The following is a 23,635-nucleotide window of genomic DNA, read 5'->3' on the forward strand; positions in this document are numbered from 1 at the left end:
GCACTTTTCATCTATATAAAGTACAATGTGTGACACATTTAACATTCATACACTTTTCTTAAGTCAGTAGTTGTTGAAGTATTTGGTTCAAAGAAGTTGCCTCAAACCTTTCACAGTGTTTCATTTGAACACTTTATTCTCTTAATGTTTTCTAACCTTGAATCTCTCTGTAATTACTGCAGTTTGACCAATCCAGAACATAAATCTGGCTTGACCAGCTTTTGGCTGTAATTTACTGGATGTTCTGCACACACAAATCCACATTTCGCTGAGATAAATAAATATGTTTTATTGTTACATGTCAACTCGTCTTGTCTCAATCTTGTCAGCTGTTAAGCCAGGCTGTGACCTCAGGGGGCTTGTTCGGGATCAGCTCCGGCTCATCCAACACATTTAAATCAACAAAGCTTGCTGAACTAAAACATGTAAACAAAAATTCAAACCACGTCAAATAAATCCCGGACGAGCCCCCACATGTTACAGCCTGGTGCAATGGCTGCAGCAAAGATGGGAGAATAGACAAGTTTACATGTAAGAAGAACATATTTATTTACAATATAACAATAAGTAACAATTGAACGTGAACGTCAGTAATCAGTTATATCCTCATGTAAGGGTGTGAAAATGTGCATCAAACAAAATAACAGCTGTGTCCAAACAAAGAGTGAGTTCCAGTGTGGGATGGTTCGGGCTTTTTATCCAAGCTGCTCAGCTGTGGCTCATCAGACTGACCACCTGGATGAATTGGAGGTTGCATAAAGAGCCAAAAAGCAGAAAACTGAAAGAGACACATAGTGGCACCGAGTGTCTTCACAAAGTGAGCTAGTATATGCAAGGGCCAATTAGGGAATGATTTGCCGGTGAGGAGATCGGTAAGGGGAAACTAGGTGAGGGAAATGGGTTCTTTATAAGGGCTGAGAAGGAGGCCGGTTCTGACACAAATTGAGAGCAAATGAATTATTCCCAAAACCAGATAAAAAAACTAAAACTGGGTGGTATTCTCAAGAGGCAATCCCCCTCCCTTGCTGTGCCACCGTTCCAGCTATGATGAGCCTGGTGAAAGTCAGACAGGAGACTTGGGTCCAGGAACTTACCATTGCTCACATACTCCATACAGTAACTCCTCCTAACCAGGATTTGATAACTGACCGACTTTGGTTTTGAACTGTCGACCCTTCAGTTCTTCAGCCAAATCCCTACAGGCTGAGCTACTGCCGTCCCAGAAGAAGATAGAAAGAAGAAGATAGCAGTGTCAATATCCATAAAACCATTCATTGGTTGGCATCAATCTCATTTGCTGGAGAAGAAATTCTGATTCCATTTGTGTGCCTTTTTTGGAAACAGGTTGCAATCCAACAACCTATAATTGCTACCAGGTGCCAGTTCACCTCCAGGACACTTCCAAGGTTCTGTTGAGAAAGGCACCGAACTCCCAAACTGCTCCATGGTGCCACAAGAAACCTGGTACCTCTCTATAAGAATGCATGTGTTTGTGCATATCTTTATTCCTATGAATGTGTGTATTTGTACTGTGTCCTGCACTCTGAGCATTTGTTTTTATGTATGTGTTATATTCAATTCCTCTTAAAAAGGGGGGTTTCACAGTGAATGGGGAAACCTTAAGATCTTATACGTGTCAGCCTTTCTTCATATACAGTAAGCGTTAATAACTGTCAACATTTAAACAACAACGTTTTTTTCTATCACTAATTCCCTTAGGTTTTATATGTTTTATGCATCATCATGCTCTTGCGATGGAAGCTCTTTCAGATCATCGATTGGCTTGTTGGAATTCCCATGTTGAAGTCGTGCAACTTGTTAATAACTGTGTGACGAAGGAACAGACAGTCTGTGTTAAGGATGGAGGAAGACAACACAGGAAGAAACAACATTTTCTAACCATGACTGAAAATGTCTCTGTCATAACATTGTTTGTTCTTTCAGGTTTTAATGAAACAAAAAACTACCAAGCTTATATCTTTGCTCTCACTTTACTGTGTTACTGTTTCATTTTGCTGGTTAATGTTGCCGTTATAGTGACTATCATCTTGGACCGAAACCTGCATGAACCAATGTATATTCTGCTGTGCACATTTTGCATGAATGGACTTTATGGGACAACAGGTTTCTATCCCAAGTTTCTCTGGGATCTGCTTTCTCCTGTTCATGTTATCTCTTATTCTGGATGCCTCATTCAGGCGCTGGTGATGTACTCATTTGCCTGCAGTGATATTTCCATTCTTGCAATCATGGCATACGACAGATATGTGGCTATATGTCGACCCCTGCAGTACAACTCTATAATGTCAAAGCAAAGAGTCATACTCTTAGTCTTCTTCTCCTGGTTAACACCTTTCTGCATAATGGCTATAAATATTTTTTTAACTTCTAGATTAAAGTTATGCAGTCCATATATTGCCAGGCTTTTCTGTGTGAATTGGATTATTGTTAAACTTGCGTGTTTCCCAGCTGACACTTTGGTTAACAACATTGTTGCATACATTACGATACTCATTTATTTTTTCCATGGTTTATTTATTGTCTGGTCTTACATGTATCTCATCAAAACCTGTGTGCATTCTAAAGAAAACAGAGCAAAGTTCATGCAGACATGTGTGCCACATTTAATCTCCTTAATCACTTTTATTGTGGCTATCCTTTTTGATGTTTTGAATATGCGAATCCAAGATTCAAAAGGTTTGCCTCAAATGCTTCAAAACTTTATTGCAATAGAATTTCTCATCATACCTCCTATTATGAACCCTCTCATTTATGGTTTCAAATTGACCAAAATACGTAACAGAATTCTGGGTTTTATGACTTTTAAAATGAAATCAACTTTGTCTTAGATAATACGCATAGGCATATAATATGCAGACATACAGTTTTCTTGTAAATATGTTTGTGAAGTATACACTTTGTATGTGACATACTGTTGCCTAAATGCAAGATCTGCTCTTAGCTAATGGTAAATGTTTTTTTGTGCACATTTCAGATTATCCTTATTAAAACAATATGTTTGCACTTCATACTGTATATTTATCACTATTTACACTGTGAATGTAAAGAATTAAACTTGCATTGCCATATTTATAACTTTCATGAGTTTGCATGTGAGACTTTACATAAACAAAGGACATACTTTACTGTATAGTTGCCATAAAAAATGAGTACATTTAATATATTCATCAATTATGCCATAATTGTATCCTTTCATAATGAAATGCATGGGCTTTTTACCTTTACTCTTTTACAAAATTAAGAGCAAGGATGGACACAGTTTTGGATTCCGTTGGCTGAAACACTAACTTTGTGTCCTTTATCCATCAGCTGTTATATTCAATAACATTTTTTTTAATCACTGGAACGGATCTATACATGCACGGATGAATTGATTCCAAACAGAGTTCTGGTTGTATTATCTTTCAAATGTAAATGATTTGTGTCTCTAGTGATGAATACAGGTTTGTAGCAATGCACAATTGCTTTGTATGAAGTCTTTGATTTTAAATATAAATTTTGCACAGGGTTTGTTTTTAGTTTTAGCCGTTGGTTTCACTATTTCACTAAATATATTTGCACTTTTCATCTATATAAAGTACATTGTGTGACACATTTAACATTCATACACTTTCTTAAGTCAGTAGTTGTTGAAGTATTTGGTTCAAAAAAGTTGCCTCAAACCTTTCACAGTGTTTCATTTGAACACTTTATTCTCTTAATGTTTTCTAACCTTGAATCTCTCTTTAATTACTGCAGTTTGACCAATCCGGAACATAAATCTGGCTTGACCAGCTTTTGGCTGTAATTTACTGGATGTTCTGCACACACAAATCCACATTTCGCTGAGATAAATAAATATGTTTTATTGTTACATGTCAACTCGTCTTGTCTCAATCTTGTCAGCTGTTAAGCCAGGCTGTGACCTCAGGGGGCTTGTTCGGGATCAGCTCCGGCTCATCCAACACATTTAAATCAACAAAGCTTGCTGAACTAAAACATGTAAACAAAAATTCAAACTACGTCAAATAAATCCCAGATGAGCCCCCACATGTTACAGCCTGGTGCAATGGCTGCAGCAAAGATGGGAGAATAGACAAGATAACATGTAAGAAGAACATATTTATTTACAATATAACAATAAGTAACAATTGAACGTGAACGTCAGTAATCAGTTATATCTACATGTAAGGGTGTGAAAATGTGCATCAAACAAAATAACAGCTGTGTCCAAAAAAAGAGTGAGTTCCAGTGTGGGATGGTTCGGGCTTTTTATCCAAGCTGCTCAGCTGTGGCTCATCAGACTGACCACCTGGATGAATTGGAGGTTGCACAAAGAGCCAAAAAGCAGAAAACTGAAAGAGACACATAGTGGCACCGAGTGTCTTCACAAAGTGAGCTAGTATATGCAAGGGCCAATTAGGGAATGATTTGCCGGTGAGGAGATCGGTAAGGTTTCAAGGTTTCAAGGTTTCAAGGTTTTATTTGTCATATGCACAGCAGATACAACGTATATGTTGGCAATAAAAATCTTATGTCCCATGCTCCTCCAACAACTCCACATACATGGTGCAAATAAGAAAGAAGAATATTTACAATAACAACAATAAAGATTTGAGGATGTGAAATATATACATATTTGGAATACATTGAAAGGGGAAACTAGGTGAGGGAAATGGGTTCATTGTAAGGGCTGAGAAGGAGGCCGGTTCTGACACAAATTGAGAGCAAATGAATTATTCCCAAAACCAGATAAAAAAACTAAAACTGGGTGGTATTCTCAAGAGGCAATCCCCCTCCCTTGCTGTCCCACCGTTCCAGCTATGATGAGCCTGGTGAAAGGCAGACAGGAGACTTGGGTCCAGGAACTTACCATTGCTCACATACTCCATACAGTAACTCCTGTTGTAACTTAACAGCTTACAGTTATAAGATTAATGATTTAATCTGTTTATTGATTTAATGCATAGAAAGCTGCTAAAGGTTGTATTACTATTTACAGTTAAAAGGAGAGTTAGAAATAATTATATTTTTTTGTATTCTATCTGATTGATATTGATTTGAGGTATGTTTTCTGTTCTATTGCCTAACAAAGGGTTAAGAAACTGAACTACCAGAATGCTTAGCGGCTAAAACTAAACAAGAGTTACGCGCGTTTTCCTTAGGATGATAAGTATTGCCGCGTATACGAAAAATGACTAGTAAATACATGGAGCTTTGTTGGTATTTGCTGAACGTGTAATGGTCGCTACTGATTTCTCTACATAAAGAAGCCTTTGTTTTCATATCCGACGTCCTGCTGTTTATTTTGGAGGTAGTTAATCTACAACTCCTCCTAACCAGGATTTGATAACTGACCGACTTTGGTTTTGAACTGTCGACCCTTCAGTTCTTCAGCCAAATCCCTACAGGCTGAGCTACTGCCGTCCCAGAAGAAGATAGAAAGAAGAAGATAGCAGTGTCAATATCCATAAAACCATTCATTGGTTGGCATCAATCTCATTTGCTGGAGAAGAAATTCTGATTCCATTTGTGTGCCTTTTTTGGAAACAGGTTGCAATCCAACAACCTATAATTCCTACCAGGTGCCAGTTCACCTCCAGGACACTTCCAAGGGTTCTGCTGAGAAAGGCACCGAACTCCCAAACTGCTCCATGGTGCCACAAGAAACCTGGTACCTCTCTATAAGAATGCATGTGTTTGTGCATATCTTTATTCCTATGAATGTGTGTATTTGTACTGTGTCCTGCACTCTGAGCATTTGTTTTTATTTATGTGTTATATTTCATGACCTCCTCTTAAAAAGGGGGGTTTCACAGTGAATGGGGAAACCTTAAGATCTTATACGTGTCAGCCTTTCTTCATATTCACCCTATTCTCCATGGTTACAAGGGCGGAGCCATCTTGTTTATTTTGTGCTAGTACTTCCGGTGGAACAGCTGAGGCGTTCGCTAACATTAAAAGCAAGGGCAAAAAGAAGTCAGGTAAAATGACGAGTATAATTTGTGCAGTCCGTGGTTGCCATAACAATTGGAGAAAAAGAAGATTGTCTCTTCAGCAAGAGTGTTTTACTCACGGGAAGAAGCGAATTGAATGCTGTGGGCCATCGTTTCATCTATATCCGCCTCCTAGCGTTGAGGAAGACCGGCGTCTTTGGCTGAGGGCACTTCACTTAAAAAAAACTCCAAAAAGACCCTATGTCTGTTCGTTTCATTTTGTGGATGGTAGACCTACTACCCAACACCCGTATCCCGAGAAATGGCTTGGGTATGAAGATCCGGTGCGACGTCCGCGACGACAGCTTGTTAGGCAATCAGGTAAGTTCTCAGAACATACTTTGCCATAACGTGAGTTAGTAGCTGTGGTAACATTCTGTTATCGACTGCTTGTCAACACAGTTTTAAACGATTGTAGTTTAGGAGTAAATGTTTTCAAAATAGTGTTAACCTTAGTTAAGCCATGACAACACGGATACATCTTAGTTTTAACTGAGTCATTATTTTCATAGAGGCATCAACCAGCAATGCTGCTGAGGCTGAGCCTGAGCTCGAGCCGGAGGGTGATGGACATCGCGACATCGGAACGCAGTGGGAGGATCAATGCATGACCGATCTAACTATGCTGCAAGACCTTTACTTCACCAACCTCTGCTGTGTGACCAGGCAACCCAGTGCTCAGCGAGCACTGCAAAATATCAAGAGCTTGTGCGAAATGACAACCTGAGCCTACTTTACACTGGGTTGCATCTGGATGCTTTCACCTCTTTGGCTGATGACCTAACCCGTGATTTCTCTAACAGCTCTCATATTCATCCGTGGGATCAGGTCTTAATGACTCTCATGAAGCTTCGTCTGAACCTACTTCAACAAGACATCGCAGAGAGGTTTCAGGTGTCACAGCCCTTTGTCAGCAAGGTAATACAGGAGCATCCTGTTGTCTCCACAACTCCCTCCGTTGTTACCAAAACCCAAGCGTTGTGACCTAGAGCAGAGGTCTTCAACAGGGGGGTCGCGACCCCCAGGGGGTCCGCGGAGGTACTGCAGGGGGGTCGCGAAATCTTTGGTTGATTAGACAATTTTTTATATATATATATATTTTTTACAAACCGTTTTTTCCCACAAATTGCAATGTCTTTAAATGCACAACACAAATCCAAAATATTATAGCGAACGGAAAAATGGAGGCAGATGTGCCAATCACGAGGCCGTGTGACACACGCTGGCTCATAGACATAATATTATGTCTATGCGCTGGCTGTGTCAGGTTCCCCGTGATTGGACGAGAGCCTATTCAGGCCCCAGTTTACTGAAGACCCAGACACAGGGATGCACGCAGCGACATTATTGAGAAGACCATACATATAAAATGGATCGTTTTGTAACTCGAGCGAAAAAATCAACAAGCACAAGCGAGATACCATCCACCAGTGAACATGCAAGTGACGAGGCAGAACCTGCTGCGCCTGCAGATATTGCAGCTAATAAGGGTAAGTGCAAAAGGGAGAAGACACGAAAATATTCAGATCATTATCTGAAGTTCGGGTTTACCTTTAAGGAGACAGATGGCATTGAGTTTCTAATGTGTGTCATTTGCTCTACTGTTCTTTCAAATGAATCTATGAAGCCATCAAAGCTGCAGCGTCACTTGGAGACAACACACAGCCACTTTCAACGCACAACTAGTTCTGAAATCTTCAAAGTGATCGATGTTTTTTTCAGAGAGAATGACATTCCGTGGACAAAATGTATTGCGCTGTGCACTGACGGTGCAAGAGCCATGGCTGGTTTAAAAAGTGGACTAATCGCGCTTGTAAGGGATGTGTCTCCGCAAGTGATTTGGACGCACTGCATGCTACACAGGGAGTCACTTGTTGCCAAAGATATGAGCGCTGAATTGGCAGATGTCATGGACTCGGTAGTGAAAGTAGTCAACCTAGTCAAGAAGAGCGCATTGCAAACACGTCTCTTCTCGAATCTCTGTGCTGCTGAGGGAGAAGAACACACTGCGCTACTCTACCATTCCGAGGTTCGGTGGCTTTCACGTGGAACAGTGTTGTCACGTGTGCTGGAATTGCGCAAGTCTATTCGGGAGTTTTTACTTCTCCAAAAGCGCAGCTGGCTGCACTTTTCAGTGACAATGTTTGGGTCACCAAACTTGCCTATCTTGCTGATGTTTTCGCTGAGCTGAACAAACTGAACAGTTCAATGCAAGGCCGCAATACCCATGCCATTCAACTGTATGACAAAATGGAAGGCTTTCTAAAAAAAATCAAAAGGTGGAGGGAGCGCATCGGGGAGGAAATATTTTCCATGTTTCCATCAGTGGATGAGCTGGGAGATTCTGCTGTGCTCTCGCCCCCCATTACACGCGCAATTCTTGCGCATTTGGAGGCGCTCGAGGGACAATTTGGGCACTACTTTTCTGAGGCTGACTCCTGGCGCAGGGACAAGACATGGATACTGTTTCCATTCACAGACAACGCAGCAGACGGCACACACCTGACAGTGACGGAGGAGGATCAGCTAATCGAACTATCCACTGACAGTACGTTCAGACACATATATGACACAAAACCACTCACCCAGTTCTGGATCTCTTGCCAGAAAGACTTTCCGCAATTGGCAGGAAAAGCCATGATGAGCCTTTTGCCCTTTGCCACAACCTATCTTTGCGAAAGTGGATTTTCCTCACTGACTTACTTGAAAAACAAATACAGGTCAAGGCTGCAGCCTGAGGCTGATATGACCCTCTGCCTGACAACCTCCATCCGTCCAAGGCTGGATCAGCTGTGTGCTGCTCATCAGGGTCAGACATCTCACTGATGTGAGAGTACGTGTGCCATCCACAGATGGTTTGAGGATTCATTGTCCCATCTACATGCATGTTTAGTGTTAAAATCTCATAGCTCAGTGTTTGTTTATAAATGACAGTGGCACAGCCACTCTGCACCTTGCACTTGTTTAAAGTTCAAACTTTTATTGTGATTTATTTTAATAGCCCTGTGTTGTGTGCAAGATATATGTTCATAAATGGCAGTGGTACGGCCACACTGTACCTTGCACTTGTTTAAAATAAAAACATGAATATATTAACCTGTGTATTATTTGAATAGCTTAGTATTGAATGTACAATAACAGTATCTATGTTTACACACTGCACTAGGCCCCGTTTAATATAAAACACAATTGTATGCCATATTAATAGTAGGGGGTCCCTGCTCCAACTCTCCATCAGTTTGGGGGTCCCTGGCCTGAAAAACGTTGAAGACCCCTGACCTAGAGAGCTGGCCTGGCTTGGGCTTACGTTGGCTTTTAAAAATAACTTTGTATCATCGAGTTTATGAAGCAGGACGCGACCGACCTTTCCGCTGTGCAGGTACTGGTATGCTTCGGTGCTTTTAAAGTTTTTCATCGAAGCACCGTCTACGCCTACAGATAAAACCATATGATTGAAAATATCGCCGTACATCACAGGGGGCCATCTCCTCATGTCGTCCATCCACTCTTTTATTTGACTAGGGTGTTGTAAAATTTCACCTCCACTACTACGAACAGCATCGCTTGTCTCTGCCCAGGTAACATCCATCTTAAAGGTCACACTAAAGGTTAGGTTACACTAGCTAACCGGAACTAGCTGACCGGAAGATCATACACAAAGCGGAAGAAAAAAGCCGTTAAAAATGGGCGGGGCGTAATAGGGTGAATACAGTAAGCGTTAATAACTGTCAACATTTAAACAACAACGTTTTTTTCTATCACTAATTCCCTTAGGTTTTATATGTTTTATGCATCATCATGCTCTTGCGATGGAAGCTCTTTCAGATCATCGATTGGCTTGTTGGAATTCCCATGTTGAAGTCGTGCAACTTGTTAATAACTGTGTGACGAAGGAACAGACAGTCTGTGTTAAGGATGGAGGAAGACAACACAGGAAGAAACAACATTTTCTAACCATGACTGAAAATGTCTCTGTCATAACATTGTTTGTTCTTTCAGGTTTTAATGAAACAAAAAACTACCAAGCTTATATCTTTGCTCTCACTTTACTGTGTTACTGTTTCATTTTGCTGGTTAATGTTGCCGTTATAGTGACTGTCATCTTGGACCGAAACTTGCATGAACCAATGTATATTCTACTGTGCACATTTTGCATGAATGGACTTTATGGGACAACAGGTTTCTATCCCAAGTTTCTCTGGGATCTGCTTTCTCCTGTTCATGTTATCTCTTATTCTGGATGCCTCATTCAGGCGCTGGTGATGTACTTATTTGCCTGCAGTGATCTTTCCATTCTTGCAATCATGGCATACGACAGATATGTGGCTATATGTCGACCCCTGCAGTACAACTCTATAATGTCAAAGCAAAGAGTCATACTCTTAGTCTGCTTCTCCTGGTTAACACCTTTCTGCATAATGGCTGTAAATATTTTTTTAACTTCTAGATTAAAGTTATGCAGTCCATATATTGCCAGACTTTTCTGTGTGAATTGGATTATTGTTAAACTTGCGTGTTTCCCAGCTGACACTTTGGTTAACAACATTGTTGCATACATTACGATACTCATTTATTTTTTTCATGGTTTATTTATTGCCTGGTCTTACATGTATCTCATCAAAACCTGTGTGCATTCTAAAGAAAACAGAGCAAAGTTCATGCAGACATGTGTGCCACATTTAATCTCCTTAATCACTTTTATTGTTACTATGCTTGTTGATATTATGCATATACGATATGGTTCAAAAGATTTACCCCAAACTTTTCAGAACTTTATTGCAATAGAATTTCTTCTAATATCTCCTATAATGAATCCAGTCATATATGGTTTTAAATTGAGCAAAATTAGGAACAGGATTCTCAGTGTTATTACTGTCCATATTAAATGACTTTTCAGTTGTGCTTTTGTACATTTGTTGTGCACACTGTACTTACTTGTTACTGTTATTTTTCAGGTAAACGTTTGTGTTATTTTTAGCATCACCTACATGAAACCATGTATATATTGCATTATATTAATTACACAGGTTTCTCAGGGATCTGCTCTCTACTCTTCATGTTATCTCTTGTTCTGGATACCTTGTTTAGACCCTGGTTAAAATATATATTTACATAATCAGCTTACAGTCTACTAAATAACATTTTATTTCATTTGTATACAAATCTCACAAAGTCCTCGTAAATCAAATAGTTTGTTTGTCATTTACACTTTGCATTGAATACCTGAGGCATGTCTATTTGCCTCGTTGCAATTAGGAATACAAATAAAATCAATGTATATTTGAAAGAAGATTTTTAATAACTTCGATATTCGACAGCACTCCCACAAAGGAAAAGATAATTCTGACCAGAATTCTGATTGTTAATAATTTTTAATCAAAAGACTTTGGCTCAAATGATGAGTACAATCCAAGGTTTCAGAAAATGCACTGATATATTGTTTTGTAAATTACTTATTTTGCTTTGAAATATGAACTTTTGCATTTTTTTGGTTATAGCTTTTGTTCAATTTGCAGTTTTCTACGTGTGTGAATATTTTAGATGATCCAAATTGTTTTCCCTAAATACATTTGCACTCTTCACCTGTTTAAAACAAAGGGGTGTTATAAAAACACGGTGCCACATTTAACCTTCTTACACTTTTCATAAGACAATAGTTCTTACTCTCATGTGGTTTGAAAATGTTTTTGAATTACCATGTTTTCTCATACTTAATAACCCTCACCCTAATCTAACCCTCTCTTCTACGGTTGCAATCTGGCCCATTATGATTCTGGATGTTACTTTAAAAAGAAGCAAATATCACAACCCATAGAATGAAATAATATATGCATTGCCTGACCAGCTTTTGACTGTTCTTGCTGGATGTTTTTGCAAACTTCCAAACTCCATTTATTCACATTTTGCCAGGTCTAGTCAGTTGTACACTTATTTATATTGTCAAGCATGTTTGTGCACACCAAATATCTGATCAAAGATAATCTTTTGCTCTTTTAATTCAAATAATCCTCTTTGCGGCCACTTGACTGTTTGTGTTCTTGCATTTTGGTTAAATAAAAACTGAATAAAATACAAATTGTAAGTTTAAAATCCAGAGAAATATGATTTTTTTACAGCAAGTACCAGTACATTACCCTTTAGAAGCACAGTAACCTGTTAAACTGACAAAGGAAACGATTGCCAAGATGGGAATAATTCTGCCTCGGGCTGCCGTGATCTACAGTATGTTTGATGGTTTTGTCTGTTGAAAGCAGATCCCACAGAAGACAGGGAAACTAGTTGAGGGGAATCAGTTTATGCAAGGGCCAAGAAGGAGGCAGGTTTGGAAACAGCATGAGAGTAAATGACCAATTGGCATAACCAGAAGAAAGAAACTCGGGAGTGGATGGAATTTGCAATCTGAAATCCTTTCCTTTTAGGCTTATTGTGGCAGACTGTAAAACTTGGAACAAAAGTCAGAGGTGAATTGTGGCCCACGTCAGATCACGAACTTGGAAGCCCATGCTGCCTAAACACGTGTTGCAAACATTAGTTTATTATATTTCATGACCTCCTCTTAAAAAGGGGGGTTTCACAGTGAATGGGGAAACCTTAAGATCTTATTCGTGTCAGCCTTTCTTCATATACAGTAAGCGTTAATAACTGTCAACATTTAAACAACAACGTTTTTTCTATAGTGACTGTCATCTTGGACCGAAACCTGCATGAACCAATGTATATTCTACTGTGCACATTTTGCATGAATGGACTTTATGGGACAACAGGTTTCTATCCCAAGTGGGATCTGCTTTCTCCGGTTCATGTTATCTCTTATTCTGGATGCTCTTATTCAGATTACACAGTATCAGCCCAGTAATAGCCTGGCTCTACAGAACCAGGGTGTCTGTAAGTATAACTGAGTCTGGTGCAATAACTGCTGCTATGCTGTCAAGTGCTATTATGAAATATATTCCTGGCACAGCCTCAACAGTCCCCTCTACTTCAGGCAAGTTTTTAGATCGCTAGGCATGATTGTTTGCGGTCCAATCTGTAGTGTGCGATGACTCTCGTCTTGGCAAAAAATCTATGACTCTATTTCTAATAAATGTGATACAGTGTTCATTTACAACATCTTTCATGGTGGAACGCCGCTAAGCTCACTTGGTAGAGATGATGGCCCATGTACTTGCATTCCCTTTTGAGTTGGACGCAGGTTCAAATCCCGCCTGTAATTCACTCTTTCTCCTCCTTTTAAATGTATCTCACTACTCTAAGCTAACCAAACCCAAAGAAAATAGTTTAAAAATAAAGAAAAATGTATTGTATAGTAATGTGATCAAAGCATTACACTACATACCTTTTCTTCGGAACATGACTAAGAAAAGGCTGAACGGAATAACCATTGAGAAAACAACACTTATAATATATACTTATAATTAAAAATGTCATACCGTATAAAAATAACAATAATAAATATAATACTATTATTTAAAAACATAAAACAAACATACATATATTCATAAAATATAAAGAAAATGAAATGAATGAAGAGAAAATAAACAGTAAGAACATATTGAAATAGGTTTTTGTATTTCAACTATGATTCAAAACACAGATTACTGTTTTCCTCTATGCCATTGCTATCTCTATGTTGTCTCTGTAAGATTAAACGTGAAAATATAAAAATGTATAATTGATTAATTTTAAACATCCCACCATACAAGAATTGCCGCTTTAACATGTTGGAGGCACAACACCACTGGCAGGCAAATTTGATCATAACACCCTCATTACCATCCCAAAATAAAGACTCTGTGGCCCTCTGCTGGAGCCGAGTTGTAAGCAGCCTTCTCTCCACCAGAGTTAGCACTCTTTTGTCTGCCGTGATCTGTCTGTACAAGCAATTGCGGCAGATTTGTGGCAAAGATTCTTACTATTAGTCTGTTGTTTTATCAAAACTCTTACAATTCATTAGAAAACAGGGCAAATTTTATGCAAATATGCGTGCCACAAAATAGCTACTTCGGTCATATTTTTTGTATGCATGTATGATATTTTCTATACTTGTTCAATAAATGTGCCTCAAACACTTAAAACTTTATGGTTTTAAGTTGAATACAATTTGGAATATAATTTTTTGTTAACATTAAAATAAAACTATGTGTATATATATTCTCTTTACTATTCTATTACAAATAATGGTTTCAAGGTTTCAAGGTTTTATTGGTCATATGCACAGCATATACAACGTATATGTTGGCAATGAAAATCTTATGTTCCATGCTCCTCCAACAACTCAACATACATGGTGCAAATAAGATAAATAAAATAGTGCAAAAAGAGAGAAGAATATTTACAATAACAACTATAAAGATTTAAGGATGTGAAATATATACATATGTGGAATACATTGAGAGTATTTAAATACTTTACACTGTTGAATGAGGAGGTATGAACAGATGCATATATTATGTATAACAGATGTATATGGCAGATATGTATAATATATAGATATGTGTACTATAAACAGATATGTATGGCAGATGTGTATAATATACATATATATATGTATATATATATGTGTATATATATGTATATGTGTGTATATATATGTATGTGTGTACTATAAACAGATGTGAGTAGACATTCACAGAGCTCACGAGTTCAGCAGTCTTATAGCCTGTTGTATAAAACTGTCTCTGAGTCTGGTGGTCTTGGTCCGGATGCTGCGGTACCGTCTGCCAGACGGCAGCAGACAGAACAGATTGTTGCTGGGGTGATGGGGGTCCTTTAATATCCTACCGGCCTTCTTCCTACACCGCTGGGTGTAGAGGTCCTCCATGGATGGCAGCTCCGTCCAGGTGATGTGTTGAGCGGTTTTCACCACCCTCTGTAGAGTCTTACGGTTGAGGGCGGTGCAACTGCCATACCAGGCGGTGATGCAGCCAGTCAGGATACTCTCGATGGTGCACCTATAGAAGTTGCAGAGTATCCTGGAGTCCATGTTGAACTTCCGCAGCCTGCGGAGGAAGAAGAGCCGCTGTCGAGCCGTCTTGGATATGACCCTGGTGTGATGTGTCCATGTCAGGTCCTCACTGATGTTTACCCCGAGGAACCTGAAGCTGCTGACTCTCTCCACAGGAGTCCCGTCGATGGTGATGGGTGTGTGTGCCTCTCTCTGCCCCTTCCTGTAGTCCACAATCAGCTCCTTTGTTTTGCTGACGTTGAAATGGAGGTTGTTGTCCTGGCACCAAGATGTCAGGGCTCTGACCTCCTCTCTGTACGCCGTCTCGTCGCCGTCTGTGATCAGGCCGATGGCGGTCGTGTCGTCAGCAAACTTGATGATGGTGTTGGAGCTGTGTGTGGCCACGCAGTCGTGCGTGAACAAGGAGTAGAAGAGAGGGCTGAGCACACAACCCTGAGGGGCTCCGGTGTTGAGGGTCAAGGTGGAGGATGTGATGTTCCCCATCCGCACTGCCTGGGATCTGCCCGTTAGGAAGCTCATGATCCAGTCACAGAGGGCGCTGTTGAGCCCAAGGTCCCTGAGCTTAATGTGATCTTAAGTGACTTTTAACACAATTTTCTTTGCTCTGGTAGCTGAGTCCTGGTAAACCCTGATTGTATATTTGAAATGTGTATGCAATGCAGAATAGAAATCCTGTATACATTTCATCACATTTTATTAATTTAAAATGTAGCTAATTTGTGTGTGAAACTGATGTTTATTTTTCCTGCATTCCATTTAACATATTCAACTAAATGCATATGGTGTATATACTACTAGGCATATTTATATGCTTATGTTGCTAATGGTTTGGTAAGCTTTTGTTATTAATAAAGTAAATGCATTAATAAAAACATTTCGAATCATTGAAACAGTTTCAAACTGGTACCATTAATCTCAAATTCTTTATTTTCACCAACAATGTGCCCTTTTAGTGTTTCTTTTATATATCATTTTGTTGATTTCTTCTATGACACTTTCCATATCTCTAGGCATATTGAAATTTGTTTAAAAACAATATTTAGTATAAGAAGGTATTTTTTTCCTTAATACTAAACAGTGAATAAGGTTTTGGGAGAGGGTCCCTTAGAATTGTTCATAAATATTACCCTGTCAATCACTAAAACAAACACACACGCACGCACACACGCACACACACACAGACACACAGACACACACACACACACACACACACACACACACACACACACACACACACACACACACACACACACACACACACAAAGAATAAGGAAACTTTTGTTGTAATTAATATTCATTAACAGTTTTACACCTGTTTTGGCCTTTTTGTCACACAAAGCCTGGCAAGGCATTCTTTTTTACATTTTTCTCAAAACAGTGAAACTTTTTTCTAATTTGACTACCAAGAAAGATGTCAAGAAGACATGAAATATCTGTAAGTGTTTTAATAATATTTGTCTTAGTGTTATATCCCTATTTGTTATTTTATAAAATGTATATACAGTATATATATCGTTATATGTACACTATCCCTCTGAGTCTGAGTTAGGTTCTTTGGTTAAATTAATACAAAAGTAGTGCTGACCGATCTGCACTGACTCCATACCACTCCGTGGCGCTAATGCACCACCTACTTACAGGCCGCGAGAGTTTCTGCAGACGAAGAAGAAAGCGACAGCAGTCTGTGGACACTGCAGTACATGCGACCGTACAACCGCTCTCAGCTCTCTGCTCAATTTTTTCTCCAACGCCAGCGACGCCACAGATGAAAACAGTCATCTGTGTTTTGAAGTGAAGTGCCGGAGAAGATTCCAGCGTATCCGGAATCCCTAACTTTCCTTCAGCAGCACGAAGGGTGAGTAGGCTGTTTATTTTGGGGCTGCGGAGGATGAAACAAACGGGGTCGCTAACATGATTTGGGTTCCGGTTATGTTTATGTAATATTAGGCTGCTAAGCTTCTAGAACACCGCAGACGTGGGGGACTCACCGGTCACAATTACATCACTGGTTAACCAAAATATTTACTTCTCCCACGTATTTACACGTTGTGAAATGAGCTTGTGTTTATGCAGCGCGACAGTGGGATATATGGCTGTCATCTTACCTCGGCTTTCCGCTGTCAGCGGTGCCTGTGAATGTCTACCCGCGTACCGCACCATGTACTATTCACAGATACCGTAATGAAAATGCGATGCTAGCTACTGCAACATAGTGAGATGTTTATGCAGGTATGCGATGCACTGTTTAAATTTGCTCCCGTCTCTGCTGCACACACGTTGCTTAGCCCTGTTTGACAGCGAAGTGGAAAAAATATATAGAAATTATAGGATGCAGCGTAACGTAGTACATAGTGGTGCCTCATGTCTTGCTGCTATTATGTGTATTCCATTATGGTAGCAATATCTGCATTCAAGTGTAACCACTGGATTATTAAAGAGTCAGTAATATCAAATCCGATCCTCCTGTTGCTTTACCTAAAGGGAAGCATCAGTCAAATAAAATATGAAATACTACTTTACCATAACTGTGCATACCTTTCTTGCAAGTAATAAATCCAAAGACTGTTTCCCACAATGCACCTTTACTGTTGATCCTCTGGCAATATGTCTTTGACATATAGGAACAAAAGAAGGTTACTTTTTTGTTTAATTCTTTCAACATATCTTTTAAAAATAATTATATTGAACTGTGTCTTTGTTTTTACCCGGCACAATGCTCATGTTTGCAGGAACACAGTGAAATTTCCCAAAATCAATGTTTGGGACACTGATAATGGAATATTGACTGACCACTATTGCTTTATTGTTTTGGTTGTTGTGGCTGTTTTTTTTTCTTTTGCTGAATTTTCTTTTGTGAACTTACTTTGCAATTGTGCAGTTGATGAACAGTTCCCTTTGGCCGTCAACAAACTCAGTCAGTTCAGTTTTAGTTTTGTTACCAAGTAGGTTTACACATACGAGGACTTTGCTATGGTATAAGTGGTGCAGAGACACAGAAAAAAATAAAAATAATATTTTTATATATATATATATATATATAGTACAACTATAAAAGCTTAGCCTATTACAACTATTGAAAAATAAAGACAATATTTACAGAAAATATAGTTATGTAGGAAACTGAGTGCAGTAAAGTGTAATGACATATGACAATACTATATTCAAAGTGAAGAGTTATGCTGAGTAACTGTGTAGTGATGTTACCGTTCCTAAACTACCTCAAACATTTAAGCATATTGTGAGGGTTTCTGTCCAGCTGTTTGCTTACATTTGAAAATGTAGGGCCAAAGATGAAAATGAACTCAATAATTTAAAGAAGAGCCTACATTTTAAAGCATCTCCTTCTTTAAACATAACATAGGGCCCAGAGACAAGCTAACTAAACCTGGAGGTCACAAACATAATCTTGATACTAATTGGCACATGTTGTGCCTCACCAATCTATTTATTTTCCAACACTGTAGAATCTAATTCTTAAATTAGAGTTGGGTTTTTTAAAATGTCATAATAATTAAAGCCTTGTAGTTAATTGAATACTTTCAAACCTTTTAGTGAAGCAGTTCTTTTTTAGTGTTTTGTTTGACTTGAAAGTTAAATCCATTTTGAAAGAACTGAAAATGAATCTGCTTATTTTATATTAAAGATATAAATGAACAAGATTGATGAAGTCTACAAATATTTTTGAAGCAGTTGGAACTAAAAAACATGACGGTACACAGTGAAGTGAAATAGAGATGCTTTTGAACCTAATAAACAATCTTTGGCTGCGTACAGAGAGGAGGGAAACAGAAGCAAGTTTATTCTTGTTGAAGAGGCATTTTGTTAGTCTTATCATCTTTTATCTGCAAATAATATATTACATGCACATTCACTATCATAACATAACATTGCATTAATTCAATATAAACTGATTCTATGTCTGTCTAGTTACAATAAAGCTGCAACAGGCATAGTGCTGAAAATATTTCCTTAAACGTTATTCTCTGTGACGGTTTAAAAACACAGCTGGAAGCCTGATGGTGCCAATAAATCCAAAGGCACAAACACTGCTATTGAAAACTTGTCGGGTCATTTTCCTTATTATGTAAAATGCTTGAATGTGATATTGTGGTTACGATTTAAGCTAACTATAATACAATGAATAAAGCTATAAAATATATTGACTTTTTAAATTGAATGGTTCACAGCACATCACTGTCCCTTCCTCAACAAGCCTTTGGTATGCACTTGAATAATATAAAATGTTCACATTTAGAAATGTTGTTACAAAATTCAGGAAGATAAATTATGATTATTTTTTTGTATCAAAGCCTGGACACATTGTTCTTTTCGGTGAACATCCATTAAATAAAATGCATTAATAAAGGATTTTAGAATGGTCTGACAGCTCTTGATGATCATTCCGGTATTTCCGTGAATATTCCTTTATTTTTAATAATTGAAGTTAACTGTGATTAGCTTGTTATTTTAAACAAGGGTTTTTATTGTAACTGCTGGCAAGATACAGTTGATTTAAAACCCTTACCGCTCGTCCACACGGTTCCGTTGCGTTGACGCTTGATGCACCTTCCCATTCACTTTGAATGGGGTGACGTCAAACTTTGCCGAATTGCATTGTGGTTCCGTTGCTTCGCTTTGGCTGCGTTGCTCACGGTGAAAGTTGAGAAAAGTTAAAATTTTCAAGCGTCGACGGAAACGCAAGCAAATCAAGTCCTGCGTATGCAAATATGCCAGTACAAGCGCTATCAAACCGCGTGTAATTGTGTCCGGGGCGGGAGATTAATGTGATTGGTTGTTGGTCGCGTTAACCCCAAGTGCCAGACACGCCCACCAGCAAGCGTCAACGCAACGGAACCGTGTGTACGCAGCGTTAGTGTTTTCAGGAGGGGTATGGAGTGCACACTGCGCATACGTTACTTGGGATTTTGAATGAGGGGTCCCTTGAACTACAAGCGTTGATAGCCTTAGGGAGAATTGCCAGTGTTTGGTTGGAAGCGTATCATCATGCTTACTAGGCTAGACCTAATTATTGTAGCTAAGCAGTACTTATTAAATAACTTGACTTCTTACAGTCCCAAATAGTGACGTTTCTGTGATGTTTTATAGAGCAACATTAGCAAGGGAAAAGCCAGGGAAAGGAGTGCTGTGCTTAGTGGAGAAAAGCCGTTAAGCACTTCAGAGTGTTTCTTTTTGGTTTCATCACTGCTTTAAAGAAAGACTGTTTGAAATACTGGATGAATGAGTGTAACGTGACGGTATCAACGTTTGTTCTTGAGTCAAGTGGTGTTTCCTTTTTAAAGAGAATGGGAAACCTCCCCTCTAAGGGAGTGGTGGGATTTGTGTGATTTGCGACAAAGACTTTTCTTTCAAACAATTCAGCAACGTTGCATCATTTAGCATGAAAGCAATTAAGTGTCATTTTATCATAATCGCAATGGACATCTCTAAAGTTGTTTAATACTTCCATCAAAATGGTATTTTATTTGGTACAGCCCATCTTTGAAATATAATCACACCAAGATCAATTTTAATAAATGTTTTCGATTATGAGAATAATGATACGGAAAGGACCAGTCCCTTATATTGTAATCGCATGTAATATCAAGTGAAAATAATTGTGATATGCTTTTTTCTCTAAAACCTGAAGTCCTAAAAGCAATGCTGTATAATCGTTTTGATGACAAACTCTTGCTTTGGTTTAAATAGATAATGCGGAATGATTGAATGTTTTCATAGCTGTGTGGGGAAAAGCAATTCTGCTGATTTGCAGAGTTAAGGGGCGTATTGAGGGTTTTTGCAAAAGCCAGTTTCAGAAGTCAGCTAAAACAAAACGCTGTCGGGGGAACCTTAACAAACATGGCTCAAAACTGAGTTGAATGGACTCCACTAGATTTTACTACTTAAATTTTAAAAGTTGCTGCAGAACTGCTCCACTTGCCTAGGTGTCTTTCCATCCAAAGAAAGCTATATGCTGCACTGGCTTTGTATTAGTGGACCAATGCAGAAACACTGCTACTGCTAATAAATAGTTTAAGGCTCTCTGAGGACTCTCCCTTTAATGCACCTATACTGCATAACTGGAGGCAACAAAAATTCACCGTCACCTTCACACAGCTCCAAGTGGACATTAACAGCGCCTGTCACGGATACATATGTTCCTTCTCCTGAGGACATAGTTGTTTGAGCTGTGGTGAACACACCGTTGTTACATTATTGGGATAAGGCACAGAAAAACATGCATATACATATTATAATATTACTCTCTTACCGTAATGCAAAGCTCATCTTCAGCAAATCAGGGCTTCAACTAGTGATTATATAAATGTTTGATTCATTTGCAGACTCTTTTATTCATTTGGTCTTTCCAATGTCAGAAAATAGTAAAAAAATATCCATCACATGTTGTGATGTCTTTAAAAGTATTGTTTCTTAGTTTAAAACAAAGAAATGTAGTTTACTCTGTTATAAAATCATTAAGAGAAAAGAGAAATATCAGGAAAACTACATTTTTGAGAAGCTGAAATCCATATTTTGCGTGACAAATTAGTTATATGACTAATCAGTTAACAAAATTGCCAATTTCTTTCTGACGATCTATCATCGATAAGTCGAATATTCTTTCAGAAAAGAAAAACCCGGATTAAATACGATTGATTTTCTATACGTGACATGATGTCAACCTTCAGAGGAGGGGCATTTTTTTGTTTTAGGGTTGTGTGAATTTTCTTTCCCTTCTTTTCAACTATAGCAGCTATTTGGGCGTTTCTAATAATTGTCATACTGTGAGGAATTCTGCTGCTTGCAGGACAAAATAAATCATCCTAAGCAACACATTTGGCAAATAGCACCTCTGGCAAAAGGAGCACCTGCTTGACTGGCCAGTAATTGTTTGCTGACAAAATATTTGAACGCATAGGTTGCATGAAATTAAATCGCTTTAGCTGCCTCCACTCTGGATGCCTTCCTGAGTATATTTGCTTTCCCCAGCAGGATAGTGTTGGTGACTGCAAAACAAATGTCAGTCAAGTCTTATTGCAAGATGGGCAGGTTTAACTTAATTAACTTTTCTTAGCGAAGGAGTGCTTATACAATGTGTCATGAACATTCTATTAATGATAATGTGGATGAAAAACAAGCCGTCTGTCTGCAGGGAGTCACGGTTGTCCAATTAACACTATTCTAATGGTAGAACACTAAGTGGAAGTCCTGTTTTGTGTCTTACAGTTTGAAATCAATACATTTCCTGAAGGAAGTTAGGTAAAATTAAAGTCTCTTAACTTCCCTTCTGCTCCTTATCAGTGGCCACTTGCATGCCAATTTTGGATAACAACTATTCATCCTTTGTCTTTTGAACTAATCCTGAAACACACCCGACATCCTGTTTTGATCTCTCTGACTTGGATAAGGATTTAAATAAACAACAGCTAGCATTTCATGCCGTTATGCCACGCAGTCAGTCCAAGTGACCCCCAGTCGTCTCCCAATCTTCCTGTCTCGTCTCTTGTGAGTTTCCCAGTACCAAATAGGAGGCAAGTTAAAGAATACTAAGGAGCTGCATTTTAAAAGGGTAGGGGTTGCTCATAACCTAATCTAAAATTAGAGCTTGAAAATAAAATTAGCTGTAGCGCCTTTTTTTTTTTCATTGTATCCAGATTTGACCAGATTTAGATTTAGTAAGTCTGTACAGCAACGAAAACCCAATATATTTATGTTAATTGGATCCAAACCAAATTGAAAGGTAGTTTGAATTGAGGTTACAATCGACCAAATATGCATTTCAGTTCAGACGGTTTGGTCGCTCAAATCAGACTTCAGCGTTTAGATTGGCCCCATTTGCAACGCGACATAGAACGTCAAATCCAGAGTAAAGGAAGTGCTGAGCAGAGTCCATGGGACAAGCAGAGAGCAAATCTATTTGCATTTCTACTTCTGATCTGGAGGTGAAAATGGACTTGATTGCAGCAAGTTTATTTGGATAAAGTTGAATCAGGATGAATCTGTAGGATGTCCTGTAAAGAAAGTTCAACGATCTTTGTGCGACCTGGCTTGAATAGCACAATGCAAATAAAATCCTCCTAACATGCAGTGCTAGTTAGTTTCACATATTTGTCACGAGATAATAAGTTGGATGACCTTGCTTTTTTACTGAAAATGTCAAATGTCATCTTACAGTGCTGCTCCCACCTAGATCAGGAAAGATATAGATTGTTGACTTAATTGTACACGAGTGGCACATTTCAATCAATTAGTCAGTCTGTGTAAAGCATACGGTAATAGATAATGTTTGCTAAAGGCTAATGTTACTTACTACAATCTACAGACCAGTGTCAAAGCCTTGATCAAGCATGGACAGGGTGATATTAAATATCTGTCTATTTATGGTAGTATCAAAGTCATATAATCTCCAAGTACGGATTATATAAGAGACACATAATATGATGTTTCAACATTATTGCTTGACTGTTAGACAGTCTTAGAATTATAAACTGAACCATTGTAAAGTAAAGGGTGAACTGTATACATTTATTTATGGTGTATTGCACAGATATAATGATGTGTTGAATAAAGCTGTCTCCAAGGGTTTGCCATCATACTGTAGAATCCTTATCTGTTGCTTTATTTAGCACTGGGTAGTGTATGACATTTCATGGTGTGAATACCAAAACACCCTTGC

General features: G+C 38.6%; 3 protein-coding genes across 5 annotated transcripts in view; all 3 read left to right on the forward strand.

The window, feature by feature from the left end:
* Positions 1-1,901: 1,901 nt before the first annotated feature.
* On the forward strand, positions 1,902-2,849 carry LOC134867595 (olfactory receptor 11H6-like). The gene has a single exon (XM_063888296.1). The coding sequence runs from the start codon at positions 1,902-1,904 to the stop codon at positions 2,847-2,849; it is 948 nt and encodes a 315-aa protein (XP_063744366.1).
* Positions 2,850-9,952: 7,103 nt separating this feature from the next.
* LOC134867602 (olfactory receptor 11H6-like) lies at positions 9,953-10,885 on the forward strand. Its single transcript, XM_063888304.1, has one exon. The coding sequence runs from the start codon at positions 9,953-9,955 to the stop codon at positions 10,883-10,885; it is 933 nt and encodes a 310-aa protein (XP_063744374.1).
* Positions 10,886-16,610: 5,725 nt separating this feature from the next.
* Positions 16,611-23,635, forward strand: part of adarb1b (adenosine deaminase RNA specific B1b) — a 125,524-nt gene continuing 118,499 nt past the window's right edge. For all 3 annotated transcript variants that reach the window (XM_063888199.1, XM_063888196.1, XM_063888197.1), the window contains exon 1: positions 16,611-16,816. The gene's annotated coding sequence lies outside the window, so the exon portion shown is untranslated. The remainder of the gene's footprint in view (positions 16,817-23,635) is intronic.

This window comes from Eleginops maclovinus, chromosome 7 (assembly GCF_036324505.1).
Source record: "Eleginops maclovinus isolate JMC-PN-2008 ecotype Puerto Natales chromosome 7, JC_Emac_rtc_rv5, whole genome shotgun sequence".
Lineage (NCBI taxonomy): Eukaryota > Metazoa > Chordata > Actinopteri > Perciformes > Eleginopidae > Eleginops > Eleginops maclovinus.